At 36.4% G+C, this 27,296-nt stretch overlaps 2 protein-coding genes across 2 annotated transcripts; both read right to left on the bottom strand.

Annotated features, from left to right (window-relative positions):
* Positions 1 to 657: 657 nt before the first annotated feature.
* LOC105058406 (putative pumilio homolog 7, chloroplastic) lies at positions 658 to 12,181 on the bottom strand. The gene is made up of 5 exons (XM_010941330.4): positions 10,630 to 12,181; positions 10,346 to 10,508; positions 2,600 to 2,763; positions 985 to 1,243; positions 658 to 899 (listed from the first exon to the last, which is right to left on the bottom strand). Exons 1-5 carry the CDS (start codon positions 12,039 to 12,041, stop codon positions 792 to 794), a joined length of 2,106 nt encoding a protein of 701 aa, XP_010939632.1. The 5' UTR covers positions 12,042 to 12,181; the 3' UTR covers positions 658 to 791.
* Positions 12,182 to 19,221: 7,040 nt separating this feature from the next.
* Positions 19,222 to 25,998, bottom strand: LOC140854059 (uncharacterized). The gene is made up of 5 exons (XM_073249418.1): positions 25,727 to 25,998; positions 25,562 to 25,635; positions 21,981 to 22,113; positions 21,318 to 21,629; positions 19,222 to 19,738 (listed from the first exon to the last, which is right to left on the bottom strand). Exons 1-5 carry the CDS (start codon positions 25,850 to 25,852, stop codon positions 19,466 to 19,468), a joined length of 918 nt encoding a protein of 305 aa, XP_073105519.1. The 5' UTR covers positions 25,853 to 25,998; the 3' UTR covers positions 19,222 to 19,465.
* Between the last annotated feature and the right edge of the window lie 1,298 nt (positions 25,999 to 27,296).

Genomic DNA, 27,296 nt, shown 5'->3' with positions numbered 1-27,296 from the left:
GAATGGATTAAAACAGAATATGATATCACCAACAATGGCTCAACCAGGACACAATGCAGAAATTGTTGAATTCAGCATATAAAAAGCAACAGAAACAATTTTAGAAACAGTTCAACTAACGGAAGAAGCAATGATGCAAGTCATGCAATTAAACTGGATTTCCCCCTACAAGATCACGGCAAGACCATGACCTCCTAACTTCCTGGACTAATGGCTTCATGATTTTGTCAGACAAGTACCACGATTAACATAAAATCTAAATACAACAAACCACTAAAACAAGAAATTCAATCAGTCTCCACATTGAATCACCAAGTAGTGAAAGATTCTAAAAGCACAATAAAAGTAACAATCTCACATAGACCACTCCAGCAGGTAATCTCTTAATATCCACAACATATTGCCTAACATCAGCTCGGGCCAGAACTAGAGAAACTATACTGTAATAACTAGAGATACTGTACCGTTATTACACTGTACAATTGCATAAGATGCAACTGTTTCAAAACAGGAGGATAATCATAGTTTTGGTAATCAAATTGTCCGCAGAAAATAAAACAGTTAATGTGCATTTCATCCACATTACAAACGTACCCAAGTAACTGGAAGCAAAATTGCTTATTTTTACAGCTCTACGCCCTAAATGCACAAGAGCTGCAAAAGGACACGAATAGTTCCATGTGGTATCATTGGACTCTTACAGCCGAGAACTCTCAATCTGGAGGTTATATTGATAAGCTATTAGTGAACAGAGGACAACAACACAGCCTCTTTACTGTCCTAAATGTACATCACTTCTTCAGCATCGTTCGGGAGAAGATCCGCTTGCAATATGGACTGGTTCGAAGGACTGCTCCATAAGGACGGATGGCTTCAACCAGTGTAGCATAGAGAGATCCCTGGAAAGAAGATATTGACATTAGAGGCTTTATATCTATCCATGAAAATATACTTTAATATCAATAGTGTGTTGATGATAAAAACCTTGGAATTCCCGAGGGCAGATTGAATGACATAGTTTGCATAAGGGTCCTGCAGTAACTGCTCAAAACGAGGCACTGAGAGCAATTCAACTATAATCCGTTCTCGGTATTCTTCTCCAAAAAATTTGAGGCATTTTTCCACTACATTGCTGCTGAACTTTTGTGTTGAGAGGTTTACATAATGCCCTTCAAATTGGGATACCAGAATTGCAGTTGCTGATGGATCATCTAGTTCTAGGATATATTGAACAACATAATTTCTGAGGCATAAAACAGAAGCATTATAAGAATGAGGATGCAGTGATGCAACAGCAATGACAGAACTTTAGCTGTGTATTGATATTACAGAAAACGAAAACAAGAATGGCAAAAAATGATCACATGATATCAAGAATATAATAAAAAAGAGCAAAATCATATAAGAAAACGGCAAAAGCATAACAAGTATGCATTGTTGATATTCATGAAAAGTTCTATAATAAACAAACACTATCTGGATTAATACCTACAAAGTAGCTTCTAACAAAATGCTTACAAAATGCTTGGAGTCAAAAAATACACAAGGAATTCCTGAGCAATTCTTGCAATCTTTGATGGTAGACTTTATGAAGCATTGACAACAACTATGCATTTGTTTGTGTAATCAATTATTCTGAATTCACGGCCAATATTATCAATAATAAATCCAGTCCCAGCACCTCCATTGATCAGATAGCAGTCCATCCCAAAATATTTTCATATATCTGTATCTAAAGACTGCATCTTGAGTGCACTCTCATATCTAAACCAGCCAAATGTCATGTTTTATCCCCTTGCTTAATGTCTCTTTCAATATTTAAGTGTCTCTGAGGAATCTTTGTTCAGCATATTTTTATCCTTTACATCTTATTGACATTGATTTTGAAATAGAACTCAAACTGAATTTAATCTCATTTACTCCCTGTAATGTCCAAGGCATCACTTTAACATGTAAATAGTTTTAGGACCTGGATTTAGACTTGATTCATGTTTATGACACTTCTGCAAAACTAGGCCTGAAGAGTAGGAAGATGATCCAACAATGATCATTGAATGAAATATGTTATATGACAACTACAATCACTATCTGATATCACAATAACACTAGATAGATGGCTAACACAGAATTTAATATAAAGGAACATGGATTGGAAAAGGAAAGTAACAAGAAGAAGAGGAAGAAATGTAGAAAATCATCAACTAAGAATCTTTAGACATCTGTTAATCCAATTCAAGTCCAACTCTCTCCAAATGCAATGCAGTCATGGCTATATACAGAAAAATGTGAGAGAACTCAGATCTAAACCTCATATTTATGTACCATGCATTTTCTGGGAATGTCAGAATCTCAACCATTGACTTTAGACCTTAGTTCCCAGGCTTTAGGACCTATATTAACCCAAAAATACCAACCATAACCTCAGAAAAATCTAATAGATTCTGATGCCACATATGGAACTGCAGCAAACTCCATATAACTGGTGTTGATGCTGATACATGTAAAGTCAGTATTGATAGGCACCAAAACAACTCAGAAGTATTAAGGAAAATTGGTGTTATATGGACAACAAAAGGCTGCTTTATTATTAAATAATCACCCAAAGGCATCTTGAGCGAGGAAAAGTCCATTAGCAGAAATTTCAGCAACCAGTTTTGCCCGATGTTCTCCAATAGCATGACCTATGCAGCGTTGCAAGACACAGCATCCATGACGATGAGTCGCAATGTCAACACAATGCTCAGCAGCAGCAACAAAAATAAACTGCCAAAAAAATACAAAAACTTTATTACATGAAAAAACAACAAAAACAGATTCTTTTGCATGATAATATGATAATATAGAGTTGGTGAAACTTAAGAAATAATGATTTAGTATATAGTGGATAAAAGTATAAATAACTATACAAATCAGATTAACAATGCATCATTGATTTGGAAAGGTAAGGACCCCAGTACTGATTTTTTTTTTGAATGAGGTGAAAATGTTTTTTTTTTTTTTGAATCACAAACAGTTGCAGATTTTCTGTGGCTCTCACTTCTTCATTCCAAGACAGTTGAAATTGAGAGTTTTTTGTTCATGTTTAGAGGCAGTATTTTAAATCAATTTTCTTTCCTGGAAAGCAAACACAATCTGAAGAGGAGATTACAACAATGATCTCCACAGTGCGATTCCAAAACATATATCATAAAAGGGAAAAGAAGAAAGAAGCAACATTTAATAGATATCATAAAGGGAGAGCCAATATGGTCACTTCAGTGGATGCATGTTTGAAGACAACAAACACATCAAGATCTGGTCCTAGCTATTAATATTACGAAAAGGAAAGAACTGCCCAAGATGTGAAGACCAAGTGGATGTACATCCCTCTAGAGGCAGCGTTCCCTTGTAGTTTGCCTTAAGTGTTTCATTCAGTTAGTGATATAATCTTAACTGTGAAATTGTCAAGGACAATTATATCGATATGACATCCAATCATATGTACATATATAAAACAATACTCTGTGAAGGAGTATTGGAATGTTGCCAACTCAGCTTCTCAAATGAATTTTGTTGTGCCACTTGAAAGGAACACCTTTTCATATTAAATTATGTTATTAATGTATGATATTATCTTTCCACATCTTCATATTAAATTATATTATTAATATATAGTATTATTATATTCTTACAATTAAAGCCTATTTATATAGGTAGTTGAGAATATGAAGTGACTCTAAGAATTTGAATGAATATTATTTTATTATTTATATATAATTTTTTTTCAATCTAATCAGATCTAGAAGAAAAATTATTTTCGTACATCCGGCCCCGCGCAATGCGTGGATCTTCGACTCGTTGACCAATTAATTCATGCTCTTAACAGCAACTAAATATCCTAATAGACACCTGCATAGTATACTAAATGAATAGAAAACATACTTATCACATGTATTCATCATACATTTCACTATGGATGATTCAACCTCTTAATCCTTAATAGCATGAAAATTGCATTTCACTTTTAGCTGACCAATTACATAATCAAAATCAATACGAAATTCAAAATCCTACTTCATTTGTCAACTTTATTCTTGCGTTAAAAGCATCATATGTTCCAAAAGAGGAAAAAACATTCCTCATGAATATCACCACCAACTATAGAAGAACTCTTTAACAAAGGAAGCTCATACATACATTTATGTTATTGTTACATGTTGATAAATGAAAAGGTAGATTTTCTAATGGAAACCCATACAAGATTGAAAATCCTATTTATGTTGTCAAATTCGATTTTGCTTTGAAAGCACCATATATTCCAAAAAGAGGATGGGCCATGCCTACTGAATATTCCAACATAAAGAAATTATTAAACAAAGAAAAACTCATATGCATATTTAGTCGCTGACTGAAGAACTAGATTCTGGTCACATAGTGTTATGCAACCAATTAAGTCCTGTGGCTTTAGTGGCTTATCAAGGTCAGCTTTAAAATCTTGCTTACCTTTTGTTCACTATCCCACTCGTTTAGCTTTTATTCCCTCCCAAGTCCATTACATGTTTTCCAAGATTTATATTGATGATTGTTTCTATATGGATACATACAATCAGGTGTAATGATATGGCTAGAAGCCAGATTGACATCCATGGTGTGCTAAAAACAAGATGTTAATAAACCTTCTAAATACCTGTTTTCTAAGGCACGAGGAATTTGGAGGATGATAATTCACATGATGAGAATTTATTTCTACATCTAAGCATTATATACTAAGGTGTTGCTTTAGCAATGCCCATGTTGCAGGTCCGTGACTCTTATGCTAACCATTGTTGACTGCCACTTGACAACTACATCACCTGGCTGCAGATTCATCACCTGGCTTTCTGATTTGCATCATAAATTGGCAGTTGTCAATATTGATTAAGATGCTCTAGAGTGAGTTTATAATGTGGCACCATGACTGGCACAACTGGTTCATGACCTTGCCCTAGTTGCACCGATATATCTTCAATATATGGCACATGATTTTCATGGCTGATGGTACCATTAAACCTTTTTGATAGTTGATACTGTGATAACCAAAGCTATATTTATTAGCACTTCAGTCTTCTCTTGATCTGAATCATTTGTACATTTATAACTTTGAAGGATTAACCCTCAGGCTGCTTTCAGCATTTTTAGTGTGCACATAACTATTGACTTTTACCTTGAAATCCAATAATCTTTTATTCATCTTTTTTCTTATCCAAGTCCACCATATTTCTGGTTCATATTATATGTGCATTAGGCCACTTTAGCAAATGCACATATTTACAGCTTATTTAGTAGCAAAAAGTACTGCACTTAAAATCCTACACATTCTGTAATTTAGAATGCTTGGGATGCTCTGTCTGTTTAGATGGGTTAAAAGCCACATAAGGTTATTCACAGCACTTCAACTTCCAAGACAAGCAACTTAAATGATTCAATATGAAAAATGACGTATAATGGTGTATCTTGGAATGTTAGTTACTTTGTGTTACTATTACTAAAGGCTAAATGAGTGATAGATTGTCCTTACCTCAAATTTTTGGGCAGGCATACATGATTATCGAATGATTTCAAATATACACTAAAAAATGTACTCGGTAATAAAACCTTAAAATTAAGCCATTATTTTCTCTGTCAAGGCTCCCACTTGCCCCTTATCATCCACAGTTCTAATAAATATGTTGCTGTTGAGGAGGCATTAACTAAGTCAATCTTTTATACTAAAGATAATACCAATGCTAGCTGCCTATGGCCTCAAAAGAGATACTCATCATGGTAGCTTGTCATCACTGTCTACAATTACAATGTCAGTGGAATTGTTGGTAATGGTCCCATATTTTTACTTATAATGGTGCCAAACCCACCCCTAGTAAAGAGTTTCATAAATCCAACAGTAAGGTTTTTGCCCATGAAAATCCTGATATTGTTATTTACCCAAAAAAAAAATACTGATATTGTTTGTCAATTTAGCACACAACCACCAATTAGTTTTCCTCAAAATGCAGGGAAAGAAACCATTTTGATTACATAGTAATAGTGGGAATTTATGTCAGAAACTGATAGGTAATAAAATCTAAAATGGGGGAAAAGCATGCATATGTATAAAGACAATATATGTATCTATTTTTATATACTCATTTTAGAAAGTCAGTTGAAAGACACCAATAAAAAGAAAAGAAAGATAAACAAAGAAAAAAGAAAGATAAACCATAATAACAAAGAGAATACAATTAGAACTAATTTTGGCCTCTGAGCAGCTCACACTCTGGAATCACGTGCTTAAATAAGAATTCAGGTTTCTTATGTTTTTATAAGTCATTTCTAGGATAATGATATTTAATTCCGTTGTAGTTTGTATTGCTTGCTAGACCTGTGGCTAAGAAACCTTGCAATCTCAAAACCATTGAAGCACATTGCATGAGTTATTGCTTGATAGAACATTCCATTATCATCTGATTATAGGTCAACTACATTTTGCCCAATTAAATTACTCTCAGTGAAAAAACTCATTCAATTATAGGTCAGCTCCATTCAAACAAGCCTCATCTATAGACTATACACCCTCATATTTAACATGTAATTGTCAAGTTCGAATTACAAACCAAAAGAGCAAACCTTTGTACTCACATATTGGAAGCAGAATTTTATGAGATTTAGAAGACAGGTTAGTGATCCTAGAACTGTGTAATATGTTATCATATGTAATACAAACTACAATGGAAATGAATAAACGAATCATGAGAGATAAGAATGTGAAGGATGTTTCCTCCTGAAATTCCCATTATGAAAAATAGGCTGCTAGAAGTCCAAACTTGCTGAATTCTTATTGTGTCATTGTTGCGCTTCTACAAATGTCTTTCAAGATTCTCCTGCTTATGTTCCATAATTAGCCACCAAAATCTGAAGCAGGTGCAGGACCTGATTTGGGACCGGGTGTGGGGAAGCAGGTATTTTGGATTCACAGTTCGTAAGAAAGCACTTAAGAAGCATATGCAGGCTTAGGATTCCAAAGCGGGTGTGGTGCTGCAGTTTGAAGATTCCGGAAATTAAGGTTCCAAATGTATGTAGTTATAAATGCACTCATCAAATTATGTACAATTTTTAGTTTGTTTCCATTTAATGCTATATTACTTTTTGGTTTCTGACTTATTTGTTCTCTAACTGTTTAACTAATTTAATCATTGATGTTCTTTATTTTGAGGGAAATTGATGAAAAATATGAATGGTTATTTTATGAATTTGCACACTAATTTCTTTAACGATAGTTGCATAAAGGTTTTATCTTGAACAAGGTTTGCCATAAAAGTGCAAACCTCTCCATAACAGGCATACGATATTGTATCAGTATTGAATCGAGACTTGGTAAGAGAAGTGTACTGAGTTTGGGTACACTGAATCGACCCTGTAACAGGTGTACTGATGCTATATCAGCATGATAATGGTACAGGGTTCAGTAGTGAAATTGCAAACCTGGATTTTGAATCTAATTTACTATAATGATCAACTATAGGTGCCTTATGCTTTATATACATTCCAATCTCCTCACCAAAAAGCCACCAAAACTTTTCTTGGGATAACATTTTATGGTTTATTCAAGTTGACAGTGAAAATTCTAGCAACAATTATGGAATAAGATTGCAGCATTCAATGCTCACTTCAAATTGATCTTATATCTATGTATCGTGATCACTATTCTGGGCTCCCATAATTTCATCGTGCAATGATATAATTGGGATCAATTCTCGAACAAAGTAATAACATATTTAGTTAGAATTAGGTTTTGTCACATTTAGTTAGGTTTTGCTTAGTTTGGTAAAAACAAGTGAACTTTGTAAAGTCTAAAACAAGTTTCACCATCTCAGTAACTCATACCAGTCCCATCTTCTTACAATGTCGGTACACACTACTATACAAGATGGTAAGACATATTGAGTATCAATTACAGTATGAGATAGCATACCAATTCCGTACCGATATAGTACGGTACATCTGGTATGATATGATACTGACTAGTGCGGCTAACCTTAGTCTAAAGTTTACTAAACTCAAAAATGTGTAGTTTTCTAGCTTCCCCTAAAAGCCACCTGTTGTCTTATGCTTCTAGAGAAGTACTCATTTGAATGTTACCAAAGACCTCTTTTTCAAAAAGCAAGCTTTTAACCTTAAAAGTCACAAAAGGAATGCTTTTTAAGCAAGACCAAATGCATTTTTATTCTTGACAGGCTAACACCATTTAATTGATCCAAGAATTCTTTCTATTCTGCATCTAATTTAAAAGAACTATATTTCTAACTAGCTAGAAGTTTTCTAAGTTGTTATGCATTATTCAAAATACACATATACAGCTACATTTGGATTTCAGGTACTCTTAAATGTTTTAATCTGATTAACTTAATTAGAGATCTGATCCCAATTCTAAATGCATCAAGATTGTTGAACATGTGCATTTCCAAGCATCAGACAGAAGGATATCAACAATAAAACATATATGAATTCATAGATGCAGCAACATATTTGAAATCAAAGTTTCACCAGGAATACTTAAAAAAGAAAATACTACATATTCATATAACTTAAATTAATGATACCTAGGTGTTTGGCACTGATGAATCACAAAATTCTCTTTGGACTTAGACAAGCTGTTATTAGTATCTTCTTGTCAGTCAATCAACCATTCCCATTACCAACAACATATTGGTGCAAAAGGATCGACACAAAAAAGGCAGCTAGAGTTAACTTCATTGAAACCAATGAAAAAGAAACCATCAAAATGTTTAGTAACAATGATGATCCTCGAAAGTAGACCAGGTATGGTGTTTGTCTCAAGTGATATTTGTGGCAAACTACCTACCAATAAAGAGAATAAAGCATTCTTTCCCAAAAAAAGGTTTTGCACAAATCAAACCATCAATTGGATTGAGGTAGAAATTACTCTTCCAATGAACTTGAACATAAAATACAATTTAATTTAGGTCATCCGATTAAATTTGCATCTTAAAATTATTATTGACAATCACAACTGACAGGACTATGTTTGATGCGATGCATTAGAAATCCAGATCTGTAGGAAAAATGATATGGTAACAACAAAAGCTAAAACATGTCAGGCCAGTTTACGCTCCACTTGTCTGTAGAACAAGTTTCTAGTTTTGGGTATCAAAGAAGTTTTTTAGGAGAGCATAAACCAGCTATTACCTCACTATCCTGTTACAGGGCTTTCCCTTAGTTTGGAAACTGCACAAGCATAACTAAACGAACTCTACAAATATTTTTGCCAAAAAACCAAGTTTGCTAACACAAGATCAAGAATACTTTAAACCTTTATAGCATTGTTTATAATTATTTCCTCGTGAAGAACCTCTTACAACTATAGCCTTTCCAATCAATCCATCTATGCCTTTGCTACCAAGATAAAACTCTGAATACCTTCATAATTTAACATGTCTATATGTTTTGCTAAAGAAATGTCAGGTTCTATTACTCATGAGATATTGCATGCAGAGTTAAATGCGGTAAAATGTCTCTGACATGTAAAAGAAAGACAATAAATAAAATGGAAGCAATATAAAAGTCTACAAAGAATTCATGATCTTCCTAGTTATATTATGGATCACTTCATATAACAGGTTCGATTTAATTAACTACCAAGTGAGCAAGTCTTCAAGAGCTTAATATCAGAACAAATTGGAAAAGCAATATGTTCTGAAATCTGTACTTAAAAATGCATTTCACACAAAGACATATATTGATAAAGATAAAACAACAGATGGAATTTAACCCCTATCAGTTTCATGAAATTAAATAATTTGGAAGAAGGATCACAAATAATTGCAAATAATTAAAAGCATTAGAGAAAGATAACTATTTTGGTGGGTTACATCAATAACATTGTGCATCATTCTGAATTTCTTGTACAAGGAACAGAGCAAGTCTTCAAGAGTTCAAGACTAGTACAAATGGAATAACAACATGTCCCAATTCTCTGGTCAAAGATCTATACAAAATGCATTCAGGTGGAATATATTTAGAGAGTAAGAGAAGACAATGACTAAATATATTTAGAGAGTAAGAGAAGACAATGACTATGTAGTAAAAAATCATGACACCTTGATCCCATTGTGTAAATTAGATGACAATGGAGATCATAAAGGCTTGTCTAAATTTGACAATCAATGGATTAAAAGCATTCATTTGCATATAAGATCAGTAAACATTACATATCTTCCCATGCGTAAAAGCTAAAACACATACAGTTTGAGCATGAACTAAATAGCATACGACACATTTCAACCATCAAAATTGATATCAATTAGTCCAACAGAACCAATTAAATGTATACCTCATTGTCTTTTGCGGAAAGACATTGCAAGCAACGCTGGACCACATGATTGCCATTCAAGTCCTTTATAAGGTCAAGAAACCCTGGCTTAAGGGCAGAAACCACCCGTGCTATTTGTTGTGGGGTTTTGATGGTCTCTATCAATTTCTGCACTGCCCGTGTCCTGGAAAAACATGGCATCACAACGCACTGATTAAATTAAATTAAAGCAAACTTTGACATGATTATGGAAGAACATAGAATCAGAAGTAAACACGAAGAGCAACATGAACAAAGAGCAGTACCCATGAGTGTTTAGAGAGATCCTGACAAGCTCGGCCGGGTCTTGAGAGAGAACGATAAGTATGTTCATCCTCTGCTCCTCAGTGCAGACTTCCAGCAGCTTCTGCATGAGATAGTTCCCGAAAGGGTTCACCATGAGCTCAACCACATGATTGATGATCCCGTTAAATATCGCAACCACTTCGTGAGGCTTCCCCTCATCGAACTTCTGCTGCAGGAGCCGGCACCCATGCTGGTCCTTCGCCATGCGGTAAATACACCCTTCATCATGCATCAAATTATCATATTTTAGTGGTGGAAGTGGCGAGCACTGAAGCCTCGGACCATGCACACCAGACCTCCCTCTCGCATCCAAGCGTTCATCAAGATGTGGCAGCCTCCTGTGCTCCCTCTGGAACTCCCGCCCATTGTTCCCCACAAAGCGCAGCCCTTTCCCTTGTATAATTAAACCATCCTCGCAGCCGAAAGCTTCAACATTTCTTAGGTTTCTTATCGGGGACGGGGACTGCAGTGCCCAACCGTTCGCCAGCGCCGCTGACGCCGCCCGTTCATTCAGCATCGGTGGCCTCGGTGAATTAGAGAAACCCAAATTCTGATTAAGACCAACCCCGCCCTGCTGCGGGAAGGCTTCAGCAACCGAAGACCGATAAAAAGCTGCCACCGAATTGTCACCATAAACTCCCCTGTGGTAAGAGTTCTGGCCCAACCCGTCGTTGCCACCGATCGGCAAGCCATTCAACACATCATCCCAGTTCTGCTCTGGATACATACCGGCCGGGTAGCCCAGCGGGGGATCGGACCGCGGGGCTTGGAGCCACGCATCAAATAAATTATTGCAATGCTGCTGGGCGACCAACCCAGGCGTCCTCCACTCCTCATTGAACGGCACCGTGCTCGGCGGAACAGAGCGGCGAACGACTCCGTAGCCGCCTTCGAAGGGTCGCCTCATGCCGGCATTGCTATAGCCGCTCCGGGGAAGAAACGGGTCGGCCGGGCCGCAGCCGGGCCACCGGGCACCCGCCTCCCCGCCGCCGTTCCCAACATGCATGGCGCGGAGGCGATCAAGAAGCCAGAGCTCCTCCATCAGCGGGCGGCGGCTGGGCTCCGGGGAGCGGCGCAGCCCGTCGTCGCTGGAAATCGAGCTCGACCCCGACGGCGACACCTGAAACATCAACCCATTGCCATGCCCATGGACCTGCGGCGCGGCGGCGCAGGCGTACATGTCAAGATGGCCCGGCAGCCCACGGCGGGCGTTGTCCGCGCCGCTACCGATGACACGAGCGTCGGCATCGGGGATGGGGTGTTCTTGATGATGATGATAGGGGGATGTTGCATGGGGGATCTCGTCCAAGAGCAAATCCATCTCCTTCTCCTCCTGCTCCGTCTCCTTTTCCTCCGGCTTATCTATCTTCATGGTTCGCCTGTTCCCGAGAATTCTACGAAAATTCCCGAAAACCGACGGAAAATCTATAAAAAAAAAAACGGAAAAGGGATCGACGAAGAGAGAAGAAGGGAATCAGAATAAAATCCAATCGATAAAAGAGAAAATTAGAGGATGTGATGACGGGAATTGCGATCGTATTGGGATTCTTGGAGATGGGGTAAAGAAGAAGAAAGGTTTAGAGAGAGAAAGATTTTAGAGAGGGATCGGGAGAGAGGCGATAGGGTGGTCGTCGTCGTCGTCTCGGTGTGGAGGCGATGAGGGCTCCGTGGAGAGGAGTTGATACACCGGGCGTTCGCTATGGAGGCAATCCACCATTGGAGGCCGGAGAAGGGAGGGGTATAGGGAGGACGGTCGGAGTAGAGCGGAAGAGACACGGAGGGGAGAGGGAATTTATATGTGTGGGTTTATGGGGTTTTTCTCTTTATTTTAATAGAGAAGTTTTTCTCCGAGTTAGAGTTAGAGTAGGACTGTGGGAGTCCGGTTACTTTTAGGGTAAGATTACCATTAATTTGGGTTTTGTACGTCAAAAGACTTGATAGGTGTTGAAGATGAATTGAAATAGAACAGATAGGCCCTTGATTTAGTTTTATGTTTATCTATTTATTTATTTATTTATCTACCTTTTGGTTAGTTTGTTGCCCTCGAGAATTCCTTATTTGTTTATTTAAAAATCATCATAATTTGAAATTTAAAAAAAAATAAATAACTGCAGCCAGGCTGAACCTTTTCTCCATCAGCTTTGTTGTTAGTTCAGTTATTCAATAAATATTTTCTAATAATTTAAGAAATCTTGATATATTTTTTGATGCTATTCAATTAGAAATTTACACTTTATTTGGAGACGGCAAAATTGTTAAGAATGAGGTTGTTTCATATGATTTTTAAATATCTTCCATTAAAATAGATTAAATATTTTGTAGATTTACAAATAATAGCACTGTAGAACTTTGTTCCAAAGTTTAAATCTAAACTATCCATTAACAGTTCTCATCAAAATGGTAATTGAAATGATATTACTCAACGTTATGTCAATAGTGAGTTAGTGGTTTCCTAAAATGTTTCATAGATATATTTATATCGTTAAATTAAGAAGTTAGTTTCTTATAAAATCTTAAAATTTCTTATATAAATTTTTACTTAATAAGTCTTTTAGTAAGCATATATAACTCAGATATTAAACTTTAGATATTTAAGAAAAAATATAATTCATAAAATTAATTTTCAATATTCATTTAAATCAGAGAGTTTGTGTTCCTGTTAGAATTATCAAAAATTACTCACAACAAAAAAAAAAAAAAAATTAGTTGATAAAAAAATTTGCCTACCATACTAAAAAAATATATCTCCTCTTTAATCTAAAATTATTTTTATTTAAAAATTAAATTTTATTAAACTCTTATATCCTTACATTTATATTAAAATGTGATATAATGTTTTGTTGTTGTTTTAGATTTTTTTTTAGAAGGAAGTTGTTATATTGTTTGGATATTGTTTTGAAATTTTAAAGAAAAGTTTGAACGTTTGAATGTTTCAAATTGTTTTGAAAGAAGAAATTTTTTTCCTCCTAAGTACTCGGATTATCTGGTTCGTATCCAAACAGATTCGCCAGCCGTTCAGTATTCAAAAAAAAAAAAAAAAAAAACCAACTCCAATTATCTAATACCACGCACGTCTGATTAGAATCGGACGGCATGGGGCGGATGTAATCGTCCACCCGAAAACGCGCTTCCAGACGCCCGGACGCGGCGTGAATTCCAAATGAGAGGTCACTCGGGTGCGACACGTGTCAGAAAGAGATCGTGGTTCTATCCTTTGCGCGGAAGAAGGATACCCCTACCCGCGCGCGAAAGAAGGATACGCTTTTGTTCGCGCCTGGCAATCGTTGGATTATCCACCGCGCGCTGCGCAACATGTGCAGTGGTGTTCGTATCACTTTGCGATCTGTGCAGAAGATAATCCAACGGTTTTCGGGGGTGAAGGAAGGCATAACCTTCTTTCGGGCCAAAGTTACAACCACGTTCAATGGTAATTATGGCGCTTGGTAGGGTCAGCCAGGATAACCGAATATAACTACCCGGAAGAGGAAAGGGAATATTGAAGTGGTGGATGTGGCTTTAAAACACTGCCGCTGTGCAAAGAGGAAGAGAACTAATAATGTAAATGCCAACTTTGGGACAAACTTTGGAGGTCTATTCTCCAATAAATATTTTTATTTTGTTTTACAGCTGCCTTCTGTTGGTACATGAGGCAAGGTTGCTATGCCTAAGGAAAAGAAGTTTGTGGTATGCTGATAGGTCAGATTTTTTTTTAGTTTTGCTGAAAATAAAAATTTTTTTATTTTTTTAAAAATGATGAAAATAATATTAAATAATAATATTATTATTATTAGATATATTTTTATGTATATTTTTATAATTTAATTTTAAAAAATAAAAATAAAATAATAATGATGCCAAATAGGATCTTAGCATCATACGTGATTTGATTAAGCTTCATTAGGTATAAGCCACTAGAATAACATTTTAAAAATAAACTTACTAGGTAACAAACTTTATTTGGGTTAAGTATTTATTAAATGTGCGAGTTAAACATCTAGAATTAATCATGCATGCCTTTTTGAGACAAGCTTCATATAGGTGATCGTGTCAGTTTCCAAAGGTAAATATTACATATCAAGTAAAATGTAAGATGGTTAATGAAAGTTAATCAAACAATACAAAATTATAACTTAGTTATAATATATAAAATCATTATCAACGTTTGTAGATCATGACAACCGAAAATATGCCTATTAGGCTAAAATGTTTTGCCTTTTATTTTTTGGGGCCGTATCAAGTATTTATAAAAAATATGAATAGTCTCCCTCCCAAGTGATAGGCTATCCTTTCTTGATATTGTTGAGTTTTCAAGTAGACACTCTTATAAAATTTATTCAAAATATTATTAATTTTATTAACAATGTAAAATGATATTTTTGAAAGATATGTTTAAATATTTTTTGAAAAATATGTTTGAAGTGAATATTAGAAATGAGATAAGTAATTCTCAATTTTTTTTCACGCAATTCAATCTCAACCTTTTCATTTCTCTCCTTCTACTCTTCAACAAGCCTCCCTCTCTTAAACAAAATAACCCATTGCTATAGGCATGTATAACTTTTTAAAATTCAAACGGTTCAAATATGAGATTCTATTGAATTCATTACATATTACTCTCCCTTCTTTGTTCATATGTAAACTATAGTATCCCAAGACCTCACCCATAAAATACAAGCCAAAGTTATACTTTGGTTTGGCAATGCTTTAATGTCGAAGATGTTATTAATAGATAACTGACATAGGACTAAATATATTACCATATGGCTCCTTACGCACCTACTACAAGATACCAGCCTAACTTTGTCAAATATCTGAATATGCCTAATATTGCTAGAATCCTAATCATCTTAGTTCCATGATGCTTTTGCTGCACTACTCTAATTCATTCTTTCAGATAAATATAATATAATTCATTTATAAAAATTATCCTTATCCCATCTTTCAGATAAATATAATATAATTCATTTATAAAAATCATCTTTGTCCCATAATATGTATATCTAAGCCATCTCAAAAGTTCAACGTTGCCTCAAGGTAGGCATTGCTTCATCACCTTGTAAAGTTGATGCAAATAGTCTTTCGAAAAAATTAAAATGTGATTTTATAATTTTGGCTTATTTCAATTATTTATGATGCCTAATGTTGTCATAATTACATAATATAATGCTTCTAGAGTAGCCTTCTAATAGGGTTGAGATGAATCTAATATATATATATATATATATATGGAGGCTTCTCAATGGAAAAGCCTTTGTTTGACATGTGGGATGTTCAGAAAAGGAGAGGTAAATAGACAGTGCTAAGCTTCCCTATTCGTCTGCTTCATGGCTCACCTAAGCTTTCCTGTTCGCCCGCTCTCAAGAATGAAAGCCTCCCAGACACTAGTGAGATTGAAGGTACCTATGATGAGGTCGTCAATGGCACACAGAATGGTAGCCGCCGCAGTAGCGCAGTTGTGGCAGAGCGGGGTATGGGTGTGCCGACGGGCAAGGGGGTTTGCTGTGTGGATGAGGGCATCACAGGGGAGGCAGAGTTTCACCGCATTGGCTCGATAGTTGAGCACCACCATTGCCTCATTGTAGTGATCACAGAGGGATGCCCGTCGATCACCGCCGTCATCCTCTATTTCCAGCCAAACCCTAGAAATCTCAGAAACCAAAATCGAAACCCTAGAATTCAGAAAGAATCTCTCTCTTCTTCTATGGCGAGTCGGACGATGTCGAGGTCCGAGATGAAGAGTGCCAACACCAGGGATAAGAGGGTGATCGAGTTGAGGAAGAAGCAAACAAAGTCCTTCTGTGTCAGCCAACAAAAGTCCGTCGCTCTACCATCGTTGAGAGCTTCTTCTGTTCGATGCTGGAGCCTAAACTTCGCTATTCGGCTATTCCAAGCCTCCCATTCGGTTCAGACTCCTAAGGACAAAAAAGATGGAGGAAAAATCAGGGGAAGACATAGTAAAAATCTATGAAAACAAAGGTAAGGCCTTGATTTATCATCTTTTTCCTTTTCATTCCATTCTATTTTTTGGAGATCTATGGGGAAGGAGAGAACCTAAGGGAGATCGGAGGGGTTTCGGTTGGGGTTTTATCTGGAGCATATGGGATTTTGCGTGAGGTGTGGCAGTGTGAGTTGGTCCCTCGAGGTTTTGAGAGCTTAATCTTGGTAGAAGCATGATATTTCGTAGGGGTTGGGGATTTTTGATTGAAAGGATTCTTCTTTGGCTACAAAATTTTCAATTTATGAATTTTTATTCTCATGATAATATGAATATGATACAAAATCCATGGTGTGAGATTTGCACTGACGAACTGTGGATGGTCTGCTGTTAAGCAACTGTGTTCTAGCCTTTGTTCTATATCTTTTCGTTTCCCTCTCCCTGCTCTCTCTGTCTCTTTTGGAATAATCTTGAAGGATGGCTTGGGTATTGTATTGAATATTTATCATATATTTTCTTTTCAGTTTTTTCTCTATCTTTTCCATCCTTAATTTTTTTAAATTGTATCCTACGTATTGCACATGTTATATACTAATGTTTTATTTAAAACTCCTGCTGTAGGACTTGTACAATAATTTACATCAAGATTTGGATAGAAATTCAGAAGTAAGTTTTTTCTACCATTGTGGGTGATATCCTTTTTCTCCACTTGGTCCTTATCATACATCTATTGTCTTAGTTCTACCAGCTCCGATAAAAAGTATTATGCCCTAGAATGCCTCAAAAAAAAAATCTCCCTAACATCTCGGTTGTCTTCTTTGAAAATTGAGAATTAGGTACCAGTTATTATTGTAATAATGAGAAATATAAATGCCAAGAGTACAACTGAATGTACTGCTAATAACCTGAACTCCCTAAGGTGGGCATCTTTGACCAGTTATGGCATCACAAGTATCATGTGTGGATGTACTGTCTTGTTATGAAGCTACAAGCTATATGATCATAGTAACATTTAGCTGCTTCTCTTTAGCTTCTTAGAAGATTTCGCCTAATTCAGTGGACCAAAGATTTAGATAGGACTGTTGAGAATGGTTCACAAGATCCACCAAACGCAAGCTTTAGGCCAACTGCAAACCTCAGTCAGAACAGTTTTCCCTACACCTGAGAATCACCATCCCTTTTCTCCATTCAACCCTTTTTACTGGTGAGGATTGGGTTTCCTTGGGCCAAAGCCCAGGCAGGATTCTGTATGATCTTTGTGATTTCCATTGTGAACCTTAGGATCAACTGGTACCGAAGAGAGAAGGAAGAAAAAAAATATTTATCTTGTGGACGGTGAATCGCAAATTGATAGCGACCTAATTAAGTGATTGACAATTTCGGTCTCAAAAATAGAAAAAAGTTATTGAACAATTTGTAACTTTCCATAAATATTAATGCCACTTGTTTGTAAATTATTATGTGATAAGAGTTTTCAAAGTTATTCATCTATCTTAGCATAATTATTGTGATTAGCAAATTTCATGCTCGAATTATGATCATCATCCAAGTCTTTTTGCATCAACTAAGGTCTATTATGAAACACAAATCCAAATCAAGAAGAATAGCAAAAAGAGACGAGCAATTTCACAACCGGCTAATAAGCTAACATATATCTTCAGAGTTGCAGCTGAAAATCTGCTCAAGGTTTCAAGACAAGGGTTGGATTCACAAGGAAATTTAAAATATGAAATGGAAAGAGCGAATTACAAGGGAACATGCAGGACTTATTTGATTGTTTTGTATATAAGTAGGTCATTCTTTTTAATAATGGTCCATTTTGGACTTAAAAAGCTTACTATATCCATGCCTTGGTAACTACTACTATTGAGAGGAAAAAAAAAAAAGAATAAGCATCAATTTGTTTCACGTGTGCTTCGGTCTCCAATATCTGTGCGTAAACTGAGATAAATGTGTGCATTTCTTTGAGGTTAGACCATTTTCAGAAGAAGTATAAATAAATAACTAGAAGTTATCCTTTTGAAAATTTAAAAAATAGAGCAGATTTCTTCTACATAATCCCCATACAACATTTCACATCCTGATATGCATTTATTCAGGATTTTTGCCAACTGAGGTTAAGCTTGGAGAGATTTCATGCAAAGCATATTCATTCCGAAGGGAAGACCGCTGCTGATTAAGTCGCAAATTATTTAACTGACCACTCTAGATTTCATTTGTGTACATCTACTCCTAATATGAAATCTTTTTGATTTTCTGGTTTTTGATGATGTCTGATTGTCTATAGAGTCATGCAATTTAGTAATATGCATTCCATAAATCTAGGTACGAACCTGATATAGACCAAGTCTCAAACTAGGGGCACCATTTCTCCTGAAGATAAACTTGTCTCCCAGCATACGACCTAGTTTTAATATCAGAGCTCTACGTTTTAGGGCTAAATGCCATTAGCAAAACTCTAAGAAGTACAACAGGTTCTCATATAATCATGACATATATACCATTATAACTGGGTAACCATTCCAGTTTCCTTTACAAGATTCTATTTTGTTAGTAGCCCATCTCATACTTAATTGCACAGTAAAAAGAAAGGAAGAAATAATTTACTCCAGAATCAGGTCCAAAATCATGATCATTTAGCACGCTACAAAGTACGATACAAGAAAGAAGGTATTGGACAACATTCCATTGTCTGAAATTTAGATTAGATATATGATAACAATCCCCATGACATCAGAACTAAGACCAAACACTGCTAAAACACCAAGCACATGCAGGAAGTGTTTTAATCAGTTCAGAGGAACATCTTTCCTGACTTAAATTAGAAACCAACACATGCTGATATAAATATGTTAGGACAATTAAACCAGCGCGATGCTGCTCTCACCACCAGGGGGCTTACGGACACCGCCATAGTATTCCCTGGAAGAAGCCTTCCCATCAGCAAATATGTCACTGCCACTCATCTCCCTCAGCTTCGCGACGCTCAGTGGCTTCTCAGCAGATCCAGGCGGTGCATCTTCTTTGAAAATGTCATTACCTGTGAGCTCTTGAAATTTCTGGTTGTGAATTTTCTTTGCTGTCTTGACCACAGGCTCCTCACTAAACAAGATATTGCTTGGACCACCAGCCGGCTGTAAATATTGAACAAAAGAATGAATACTTTTAATATCAAAAATAAAGTAATATAAAGAATATGGATGAACAATTAACACAAGGAAATTGCATGTCAAATACTTCGTGGTTACAAGGAAAAAGAGCATTGATCAGGAGCAATATAAAATAAAAAGAATAACAATAATCAGGTCGCCATTTTCTGCATGAAGTGCCTTCAAGAATACTGGTCAGACTGCAATATGCAAGCATCCCACAAAGATCACCTCGATTTGTAGGAGGTTGAGGGACTTCAAGATAATTTTCACAAAGTGTAAAAGCAATACGAGGGTGAATTGCCTTAAACAAAACCAGTGGGTTGCATTGTAAACGTGAAAATGATCTGTAATAGACTCTTATGGGACCATTGAAAAAAGAAAGAAAGAGAAAGAAAAGTGACTGTAATGCAATCTCACATGTATCTTTGAACATGGAATATATGTGCATACATTAGACACTAATTCCTACGTTGTTAAGTGTTAAAGATATGTGCATATAGAACAGCCACACTAACTTCAACCAGCAGAATACCTCTATTCAGGATGATCCCTATATCACTTGGGCTTGGGTATGAGTGTGGGAATGAGTGTCAGATTTTGTCATACCCATGTATCATACCTCCACTTATTTACAGGTATAGAAATCAGGTACTTTTGGGTAAACTGAAGGGTTCAGGAAAATAGCACAGACTTTTCTTCATGAAGCAGACTATTATAAAAGTCAGTCAATCATTTCTTCCAACACAAGCAGCTCTTTGTTTCCAAAGCCATATATAAAAGTAACCAAGAAACCAATTGTGAGCCAAATAAACCATGATTCCTGATCCTACATCATGATAAACATAAACATTTCATAATGAATGAAAAAAGTAGAAAAAGAAAAAAAGAGCACCACAATCAGATATATCTGAATACGAAAGTTTGAGAGTGATTACAATGAAGAATGAAACAATTGTGTCAGTTCTTGCAACAGGAAAATGGTAATTAGCCACTTGAAATGCGGTTTTCTGATAGAGTGGACCAGCAAAAGCTACACTGAATGATATAAGCCACTAGAAATTTGGAACAAGCATTTGGAAAAACAGAAAAAGAAAATAGGTATCACAGATTCCGATAGTCAGCAAACAACGAACACTTCAAAATTGTGTGGGAGAACAGAAAGGCAAAAACTGAGGAAGCATGCCATTGTTTTGATACAATATGATGTCTCCAAGTAATTTTTCTGGAGCTGCCATGCATTTTCTTTACAGGCCAATCTCATGTTTCACCCAACTTTCACACATAAGTCACAAGAAAACATCTTGAGAATTATGAAAATATAACCCAGCAGCTATGTAAAGAAACTTCCAAATCCTAAAAATATTCCACAATAGTATCAAAAATATCGATGCTTCTTGGTTTTAAATGAAGGACAGAGATGCTTGATGCAAGGAAAAACAAAGTTTTACAGTTATCTGCACTAAAATGTGTGAATCAAAGTCTAAAAGAAAGTGCTTTAGAAATTTTTTGAAAAAAAAAAATCAGAAACACAAGGTCATGTTTTACCCATCTTCTCACTCACATTGGATACTTTCACGGATGTATGTATGTTCCGTGGCTGGGGTAACCCGAAGTCCAAGTTGCCCCTCAACTCCAAATTCCGAGCTGCTAAAGGCCTAGGTGGAGCCTCAGGAGGAGGACCAAAGATGTCATGCCCACTAAGTTCTTTGCACTTTGCTTCAGAGATCTGCTTCTTAGTTTTAGCATCTGACTCACTATCCAAAGTGCCACTTAGCTCTCGCTGCTTTGCTACCTCCGTAAGGGTGGTGGGCTTCTTTGGAGAGACACTCTCATCAGCACTAAATGAGATTTGGCTCATTGCACTAACTGCTTGCTGATGGACAAAAACATAAAAGCCAACCAATTCAGTTCCACATTAGAATGTAAAGCATAATTTTTAGGATTTTAAGGCCCAAAACAAGAATGAACGGATATCAAAGCAAATTTAACCCATTGAAACTGATAAGTGTAATAATCTCATTTGGAGAACAGTAAATGTTCAATGCTAGGGTGGCGAAAGGCAATGGGCGCATAACAATTGCTAATTGTCACTCTTCGACTCATTGTCAAAGTAAACCAATTTTATTGGTATTCCAGTGTATAATGAAACATCATTGAACTAGTAGAACATTGTTAGCAAGTTTAAATTCATAGATTTGTTCTCCCAAAAAACTTTACAAGATACCTGATACATTCGTACACCTGTTTTATTAGGATTTGAGGCAGAAGCATCAGATTCAGATGCACCATTTTCATCACCAGCCGCAAAGATACCACTACCGGTGATCTCTCTCAATTTCGATCCTGAGCAAAGTTTCCTGTAAGTTGAAAAGCATAGTAGTATAGCTCTTAATAGAAGTACAAACTTCAAATAATCTGATTCATCAAGTATAGAGTGAATCATCAATTGTTCACACTTCAAGCTTTGTTAAATGTAAATTGTTGCTTGAGTGATTAAGGTATCTCCAGCCAGTTCTTGCTCAATTAAACTAGAACAAACAAGTTTATGCACATATTACTTGTTTGTGCAGATATTAGAATCCCAGAGAAAAAGCAATTACAAAATATCACGCATTAAGAAGCAGAAATTCTTTTTTTTAGAAAAAAAGGGGCAAAAGCTGTACACATATATTATATAACACTCGAGCAATATATTTTGCTTGTAAATGAAGTGCATGTATTAACACAACCAAATGAAGCTACAAAATTACATTTGCACTATAGTATAAAACAGCAAAAGTGGCAGCCTTCTCGGGTTCAGACTGTCACAGCCTTCTAGCTATCACATTGCCGAAGAACTCCATACAGCTCGGCAGTTAAGGGGATAAGTGGTGGAGTTGTCACCACCAAGACACCTACAGGTTTACCAACTAGGGTTTCCTCAAAAAAGCCAGCAAAAACAAGCAGCAATTGGCACTTTCACCATCAAGACAAGGAGTTTGGACCATAAAAATTTTGGCCCTTAAGACAATCATGATGGAAACAAAACTTTCTTAACCTAACATTCTATGTTTAACCTTTTTAGAGTCCATCCTTCTCAAAATGAAACTTCTAATGCCACACAAATTAATGGATTGACATGACTGACTTAGAAATGACATGTTTAGTCATTTATTTTACATGACAGCTCATAAATTTATTTGACCAACTCAGCTACAATAGCACTTAAAACATTCCTACATGACAAGAAACTAAATAGAAGTACTTATAACTTAAATTTTCGACCCTTGACCAAGGACCAAATAGTCAAGTCATCATACAATTGATTTTTATGATAAGGTGGATTAGGTCCATTTGCCTAGATTATTCACTGTACAGTTACCACCTTAGTTGAGAAATACCCATTAATAGTGGTGGCAATTGGATCGCATCAGATCAAATACGGGTCGGGCCAATGCGGGTCACATCAATAAATCATCAACCCGAACCCGATCTATTCATTAAACAGATCAAAAATTCAAAACTGAACCCGATCTATTTGTTGACGAGGTAACCTGACCCGACCCACTTAACCCGCTTATTAAATAGGTCAAATTTAGTTAAATGGGTGAAACAAGTTAAACGAATTTTTAACAAGTTAAATAGGTTAAACAGATTAAACAAATCGAATTAAAGGGGTCAAAAATAGGTTAAGCAAGTTTAAACCGGTTAAACAGATCTTTAACGGGTTATTTGGGTTAAATGGGTTAAACGGGTTATCTAACTCAACCCGATCTGAATATTAAACAGATTAAACGAGTCAGATATATGAAATCCAAATCCGATCCAAATATTAAATGGGATAAATGGATCGATCTGTTTATGATCCGAACCTGTTTAGCCTAAATCCAAACCTATTTATGGTGGGTCGAACATGAGTCGGACTGGTAGATCGGGTCATATTTTGCCAACCTTATCCATTAATTGCATGGCATCATGATCTCCATTGTCTATTCAACTCCAATGCTGTTATGCTGGTCTACTAGGAAAACTAGAGTTCCATCATGTCACTTTGAAAACATATCGTCATACAAAGAAATATTCACAGAATGTTAATGCAACTAATGCACATCCACCCTTCCATGCAAGCTTAGGGCCTTAAACATCCTATTCGGACTAACCAAATAAATGCATAAACATCCATGACCATAAATTTCTTTTTTCCTAAATGATCATGTCTAGGGAAGAAGGGCCTCACCAGCTTACAACAGATAAAATCATTACATTAAAAAAATGCAGCCCATCAACATAGTAAGCGGATGAGACAATGACATAATTCAACATACCTTCGGATAAAAAGTTAGGACAACTGAATGTTTCGATAGAGTTATTAGGAGGCACATTTTTATGGATGTTAAATATGACATCTCATCTTGTTTTCATGACTGTAACTAAATGTAATACCAAGATTAAATAACTATCAGGAAGGGTGTTACTTCATAAATAAATATAGCATATGGCATTGTCAAGTCTTGACACATGCTGCCATGCATATGATCAAGAATACAAAAGAAAACGAGTCAATATCAGTGAGCATTCAAATCTAAAATTTGGCACTCTAGAGCCAATTAGTATGAAATGGTTAAGATGCAGAATCCTGTGGAACTAATTTGGGTTGGGCTTAATCCATGGAGATTGTAGGGTTATGTCTGTGATAGGCCCAGGAGGGGTCCCTCTCATATCCAGCTTTTAAACCTCAATAATCACAGGGGAGGAGGGAGGGAGGAAATCACACTCTTGTTGGAATTAAATCTACCCTGCTTTGCAGAGATGTGAAAACAGCTGACTTAAAGGGGTAGCTGGAGAGGAGTAAAACACTGAATACTATATTCACTCGCAGCAACACAATTTCACAAAACAACCATCATAATAATATCTTCCATAAATAAGTTCCTTAGGAAACATAAAGATATTAATGGCAGGACCCTACGTTCAAGTGGCATGTGACCAAGATAACTACTACTATTCAAGATTTTTTACAAATAGTGATTTTACCAAACAATTCCTTATTCCAAAATCATAGAAACTTCATGATTCCATGAATAGCAAGTCTAAGCTATCCAGTCTTACTAGGAACACCACCATTCAGTGAAAATATTAAAGATCAAAGGGCCATAACATTTTCTCCCAACATACCATCCCTGCATACCATGAAATGTGATTCTCATCATCCGCCTATGACTTCTTCATCTTAATTACTTCATTTAAGAATCATACAGTCAAGCAGTCTTTCTATGGATGAAAATAAAATGTGGAAAATATCAAATCCACAGGAATGATAAAAATTTTTGTGTCACGACCTAAATCCACATTCATGCACTGAAAAACAGCATCAATAGTATAAATATACAATGCATTGACAGCTATAGTAATTGGCATAACGAGCTCCGATCTCCAGCCAAATAACGGTTCTTAAAAAAAAAAAAAACGATCGTACGGGAAAAAACAAAATATTAAAATTAAAACAGAAAGATTGACTGAGAGATCGGCAGCAAAGCATGTTAAATGAGAGATCGCCAGCAAAGCACGTTGAATCCCCCTACAGAAATCAACATGCTTGACTTAACCAAAGTATATCTCAGGAAAAATCACTGCTTTTCGCATTCCATTCTCGTGGATTGGATCTAGAAATCGGTCAGATCGAAAACATAGCACTTGACAACTAGATCAAGTTTAGTAACCAAAATAGAAAGAACCAAAAAAAATAAATAATCAAATCTTTAGGATCTACCAAGAAAGATCAACGAAAGCCCAAGCCGTCGGGGCCGGAGCAGGACCGGATCTCACCTCTGGTTCAAGCTCGCGGCCTCCTCCTCGCTCAACTGGGCGCCGAACATCACCGGGCTGATCCCTCCCGCCGGCTGCGAGAAACCACCCAAAAATGGAAGCCATGAGCCTCCGGAAGAGAACGAAAGGGTGCCGCATTCCACGCCAGAAGAGGGAGGGGAGTACCTTGTGGGTCCGGCGGGCGGGGGTGGCGGAATCGGCGGCCGGCGGTGCAGAGGGCGGGGTCTCCGACCAGGTGAGCAGATCCGCCGTCGAGGTGTGGGGCTTCCTCACGGGTACGCTCCTCTCCATCGCGCTTCGATTCGCTTCCCTTCTCTTCTTCACCTCCGACAGAGAGAGATAGGAGAGAGAGTGCGTGTTTTGGTGGTGGAGTGGACCAGAAGTAGAGATAAAGTGTGGGTGAGGGTAACCTCCCTCTCTCCTCGCTCGCGTCCTTTTTCCTCTTTTTTCTTTTGGATTTTTTTCTCTCTCTTCACGCAGGGGGAACCGAGGAGGTCAATCTCCTGAGATGACGTGGTGATCGTCTGTTTCTCTCTCTAGATCACGTCACCCTTGGTGGAGTAACACGCGTTACAACTCTAGTATTGTTGGGCGGGTGAAGCACGTGGCGAGAAAAGTGATTGTATTTGACAAAATGGCCGTGACATCATCTTACTCACCAAATTTTCAAATTTGTTTGAATTGATGCATGCACCACTGTTCATGATTAGTGTATTTTTCGTTTCTTTAGATTTCCAGCTTTGATGCTATTGGGGAGCTAACTATATTAGCTCTGAAATTTTTGGAAATTCAAAGCTAAGTAGTTATTAAATTTCTCCTCCTTATCTCCAATAACTTGATTAGTGTTATTAAATTTGTCTTCCTTATCTTCAATAACTCGATTAGTGTATTCCAATTTTTTTCTCCTAATCTCCAATAACTTGATTAGTGTTATTAAAGCTCCATATTTGGAAATCTGAAAAACAAAATAGTTATCCTCTAAAAGCTGGGGCAAGAAGAATCAAAACTAACTTAATGTCGGAAGCAGATTTATAAGTAACTTGGGAGGGGGTTTTTATGGCCATCAAAAAGCTCAATGTTAATAACAATTGTTTGAAAAGAGATTTATCAACTATGATCACATAGATTGCTAGAAATTTCAATACCCTATTAAATTCAAATACTCACATTTATTTCTTGCTTTCTAACATAATCCAATGCTCAGCTTCTTTATAGTTTTTTATCAGCCTCATATGCCAGGAAAGAGACAAATCAGCTCACTGATCTTCTAGCATGTTAGGGTTTGATTGAGAATAGAGATCTTATAATTTTGATTCTACGCCTACACTGTCATGGCAAATTAAAGATTCAGTTGTGAACAACACCGCTCCAATGTATCAAAAATGAAAAAACACATCTGAGAGAAATGAATACATTTGACAAATGGGTATGACATCGTCTTATTTACCAAATCTTGCAATTTATTTTTTAATTTTTGATAGAATCTTCTAATTTGTTTGAATTTATGAATACACCCTGGATCTTAATTAGTGCTTTTTGTTTTGATACAAGAGAGATGATTGTTATAATTATGTAATCTTGGCATGACAATATGCAATTTAGAAATGTATCACTAATTCAATACGTGTGCATATAATAATATTAAAAAAATTAAATAAAGAATAAATTTATTATAATCTTTTGAATGAAAATGTATACACAGATAAAATACCATTTATCTATTTATCCTACAAGA

The sequence above is a fragment of the Elaeis guineensis genome, chromosome 15 (assembly GCF_000442705.2).
Source record: "Elaeis guineensis isolate ETL-2024a chromosome 15, EG11, whole genome shotgun sequence".
NCBI classification, from domain to species: Eukaryota; Viridiplantae; Streptophyta; class Magnoliopsida; order Arecales; family Arecaceae; genus Elaeis; species Elaeis guineensis.
The sequence above is the reverse complement of the archived record's forward strand: the minus strand, read 5'-3'. Positions and strand labels throughout refer to the sequence as shown.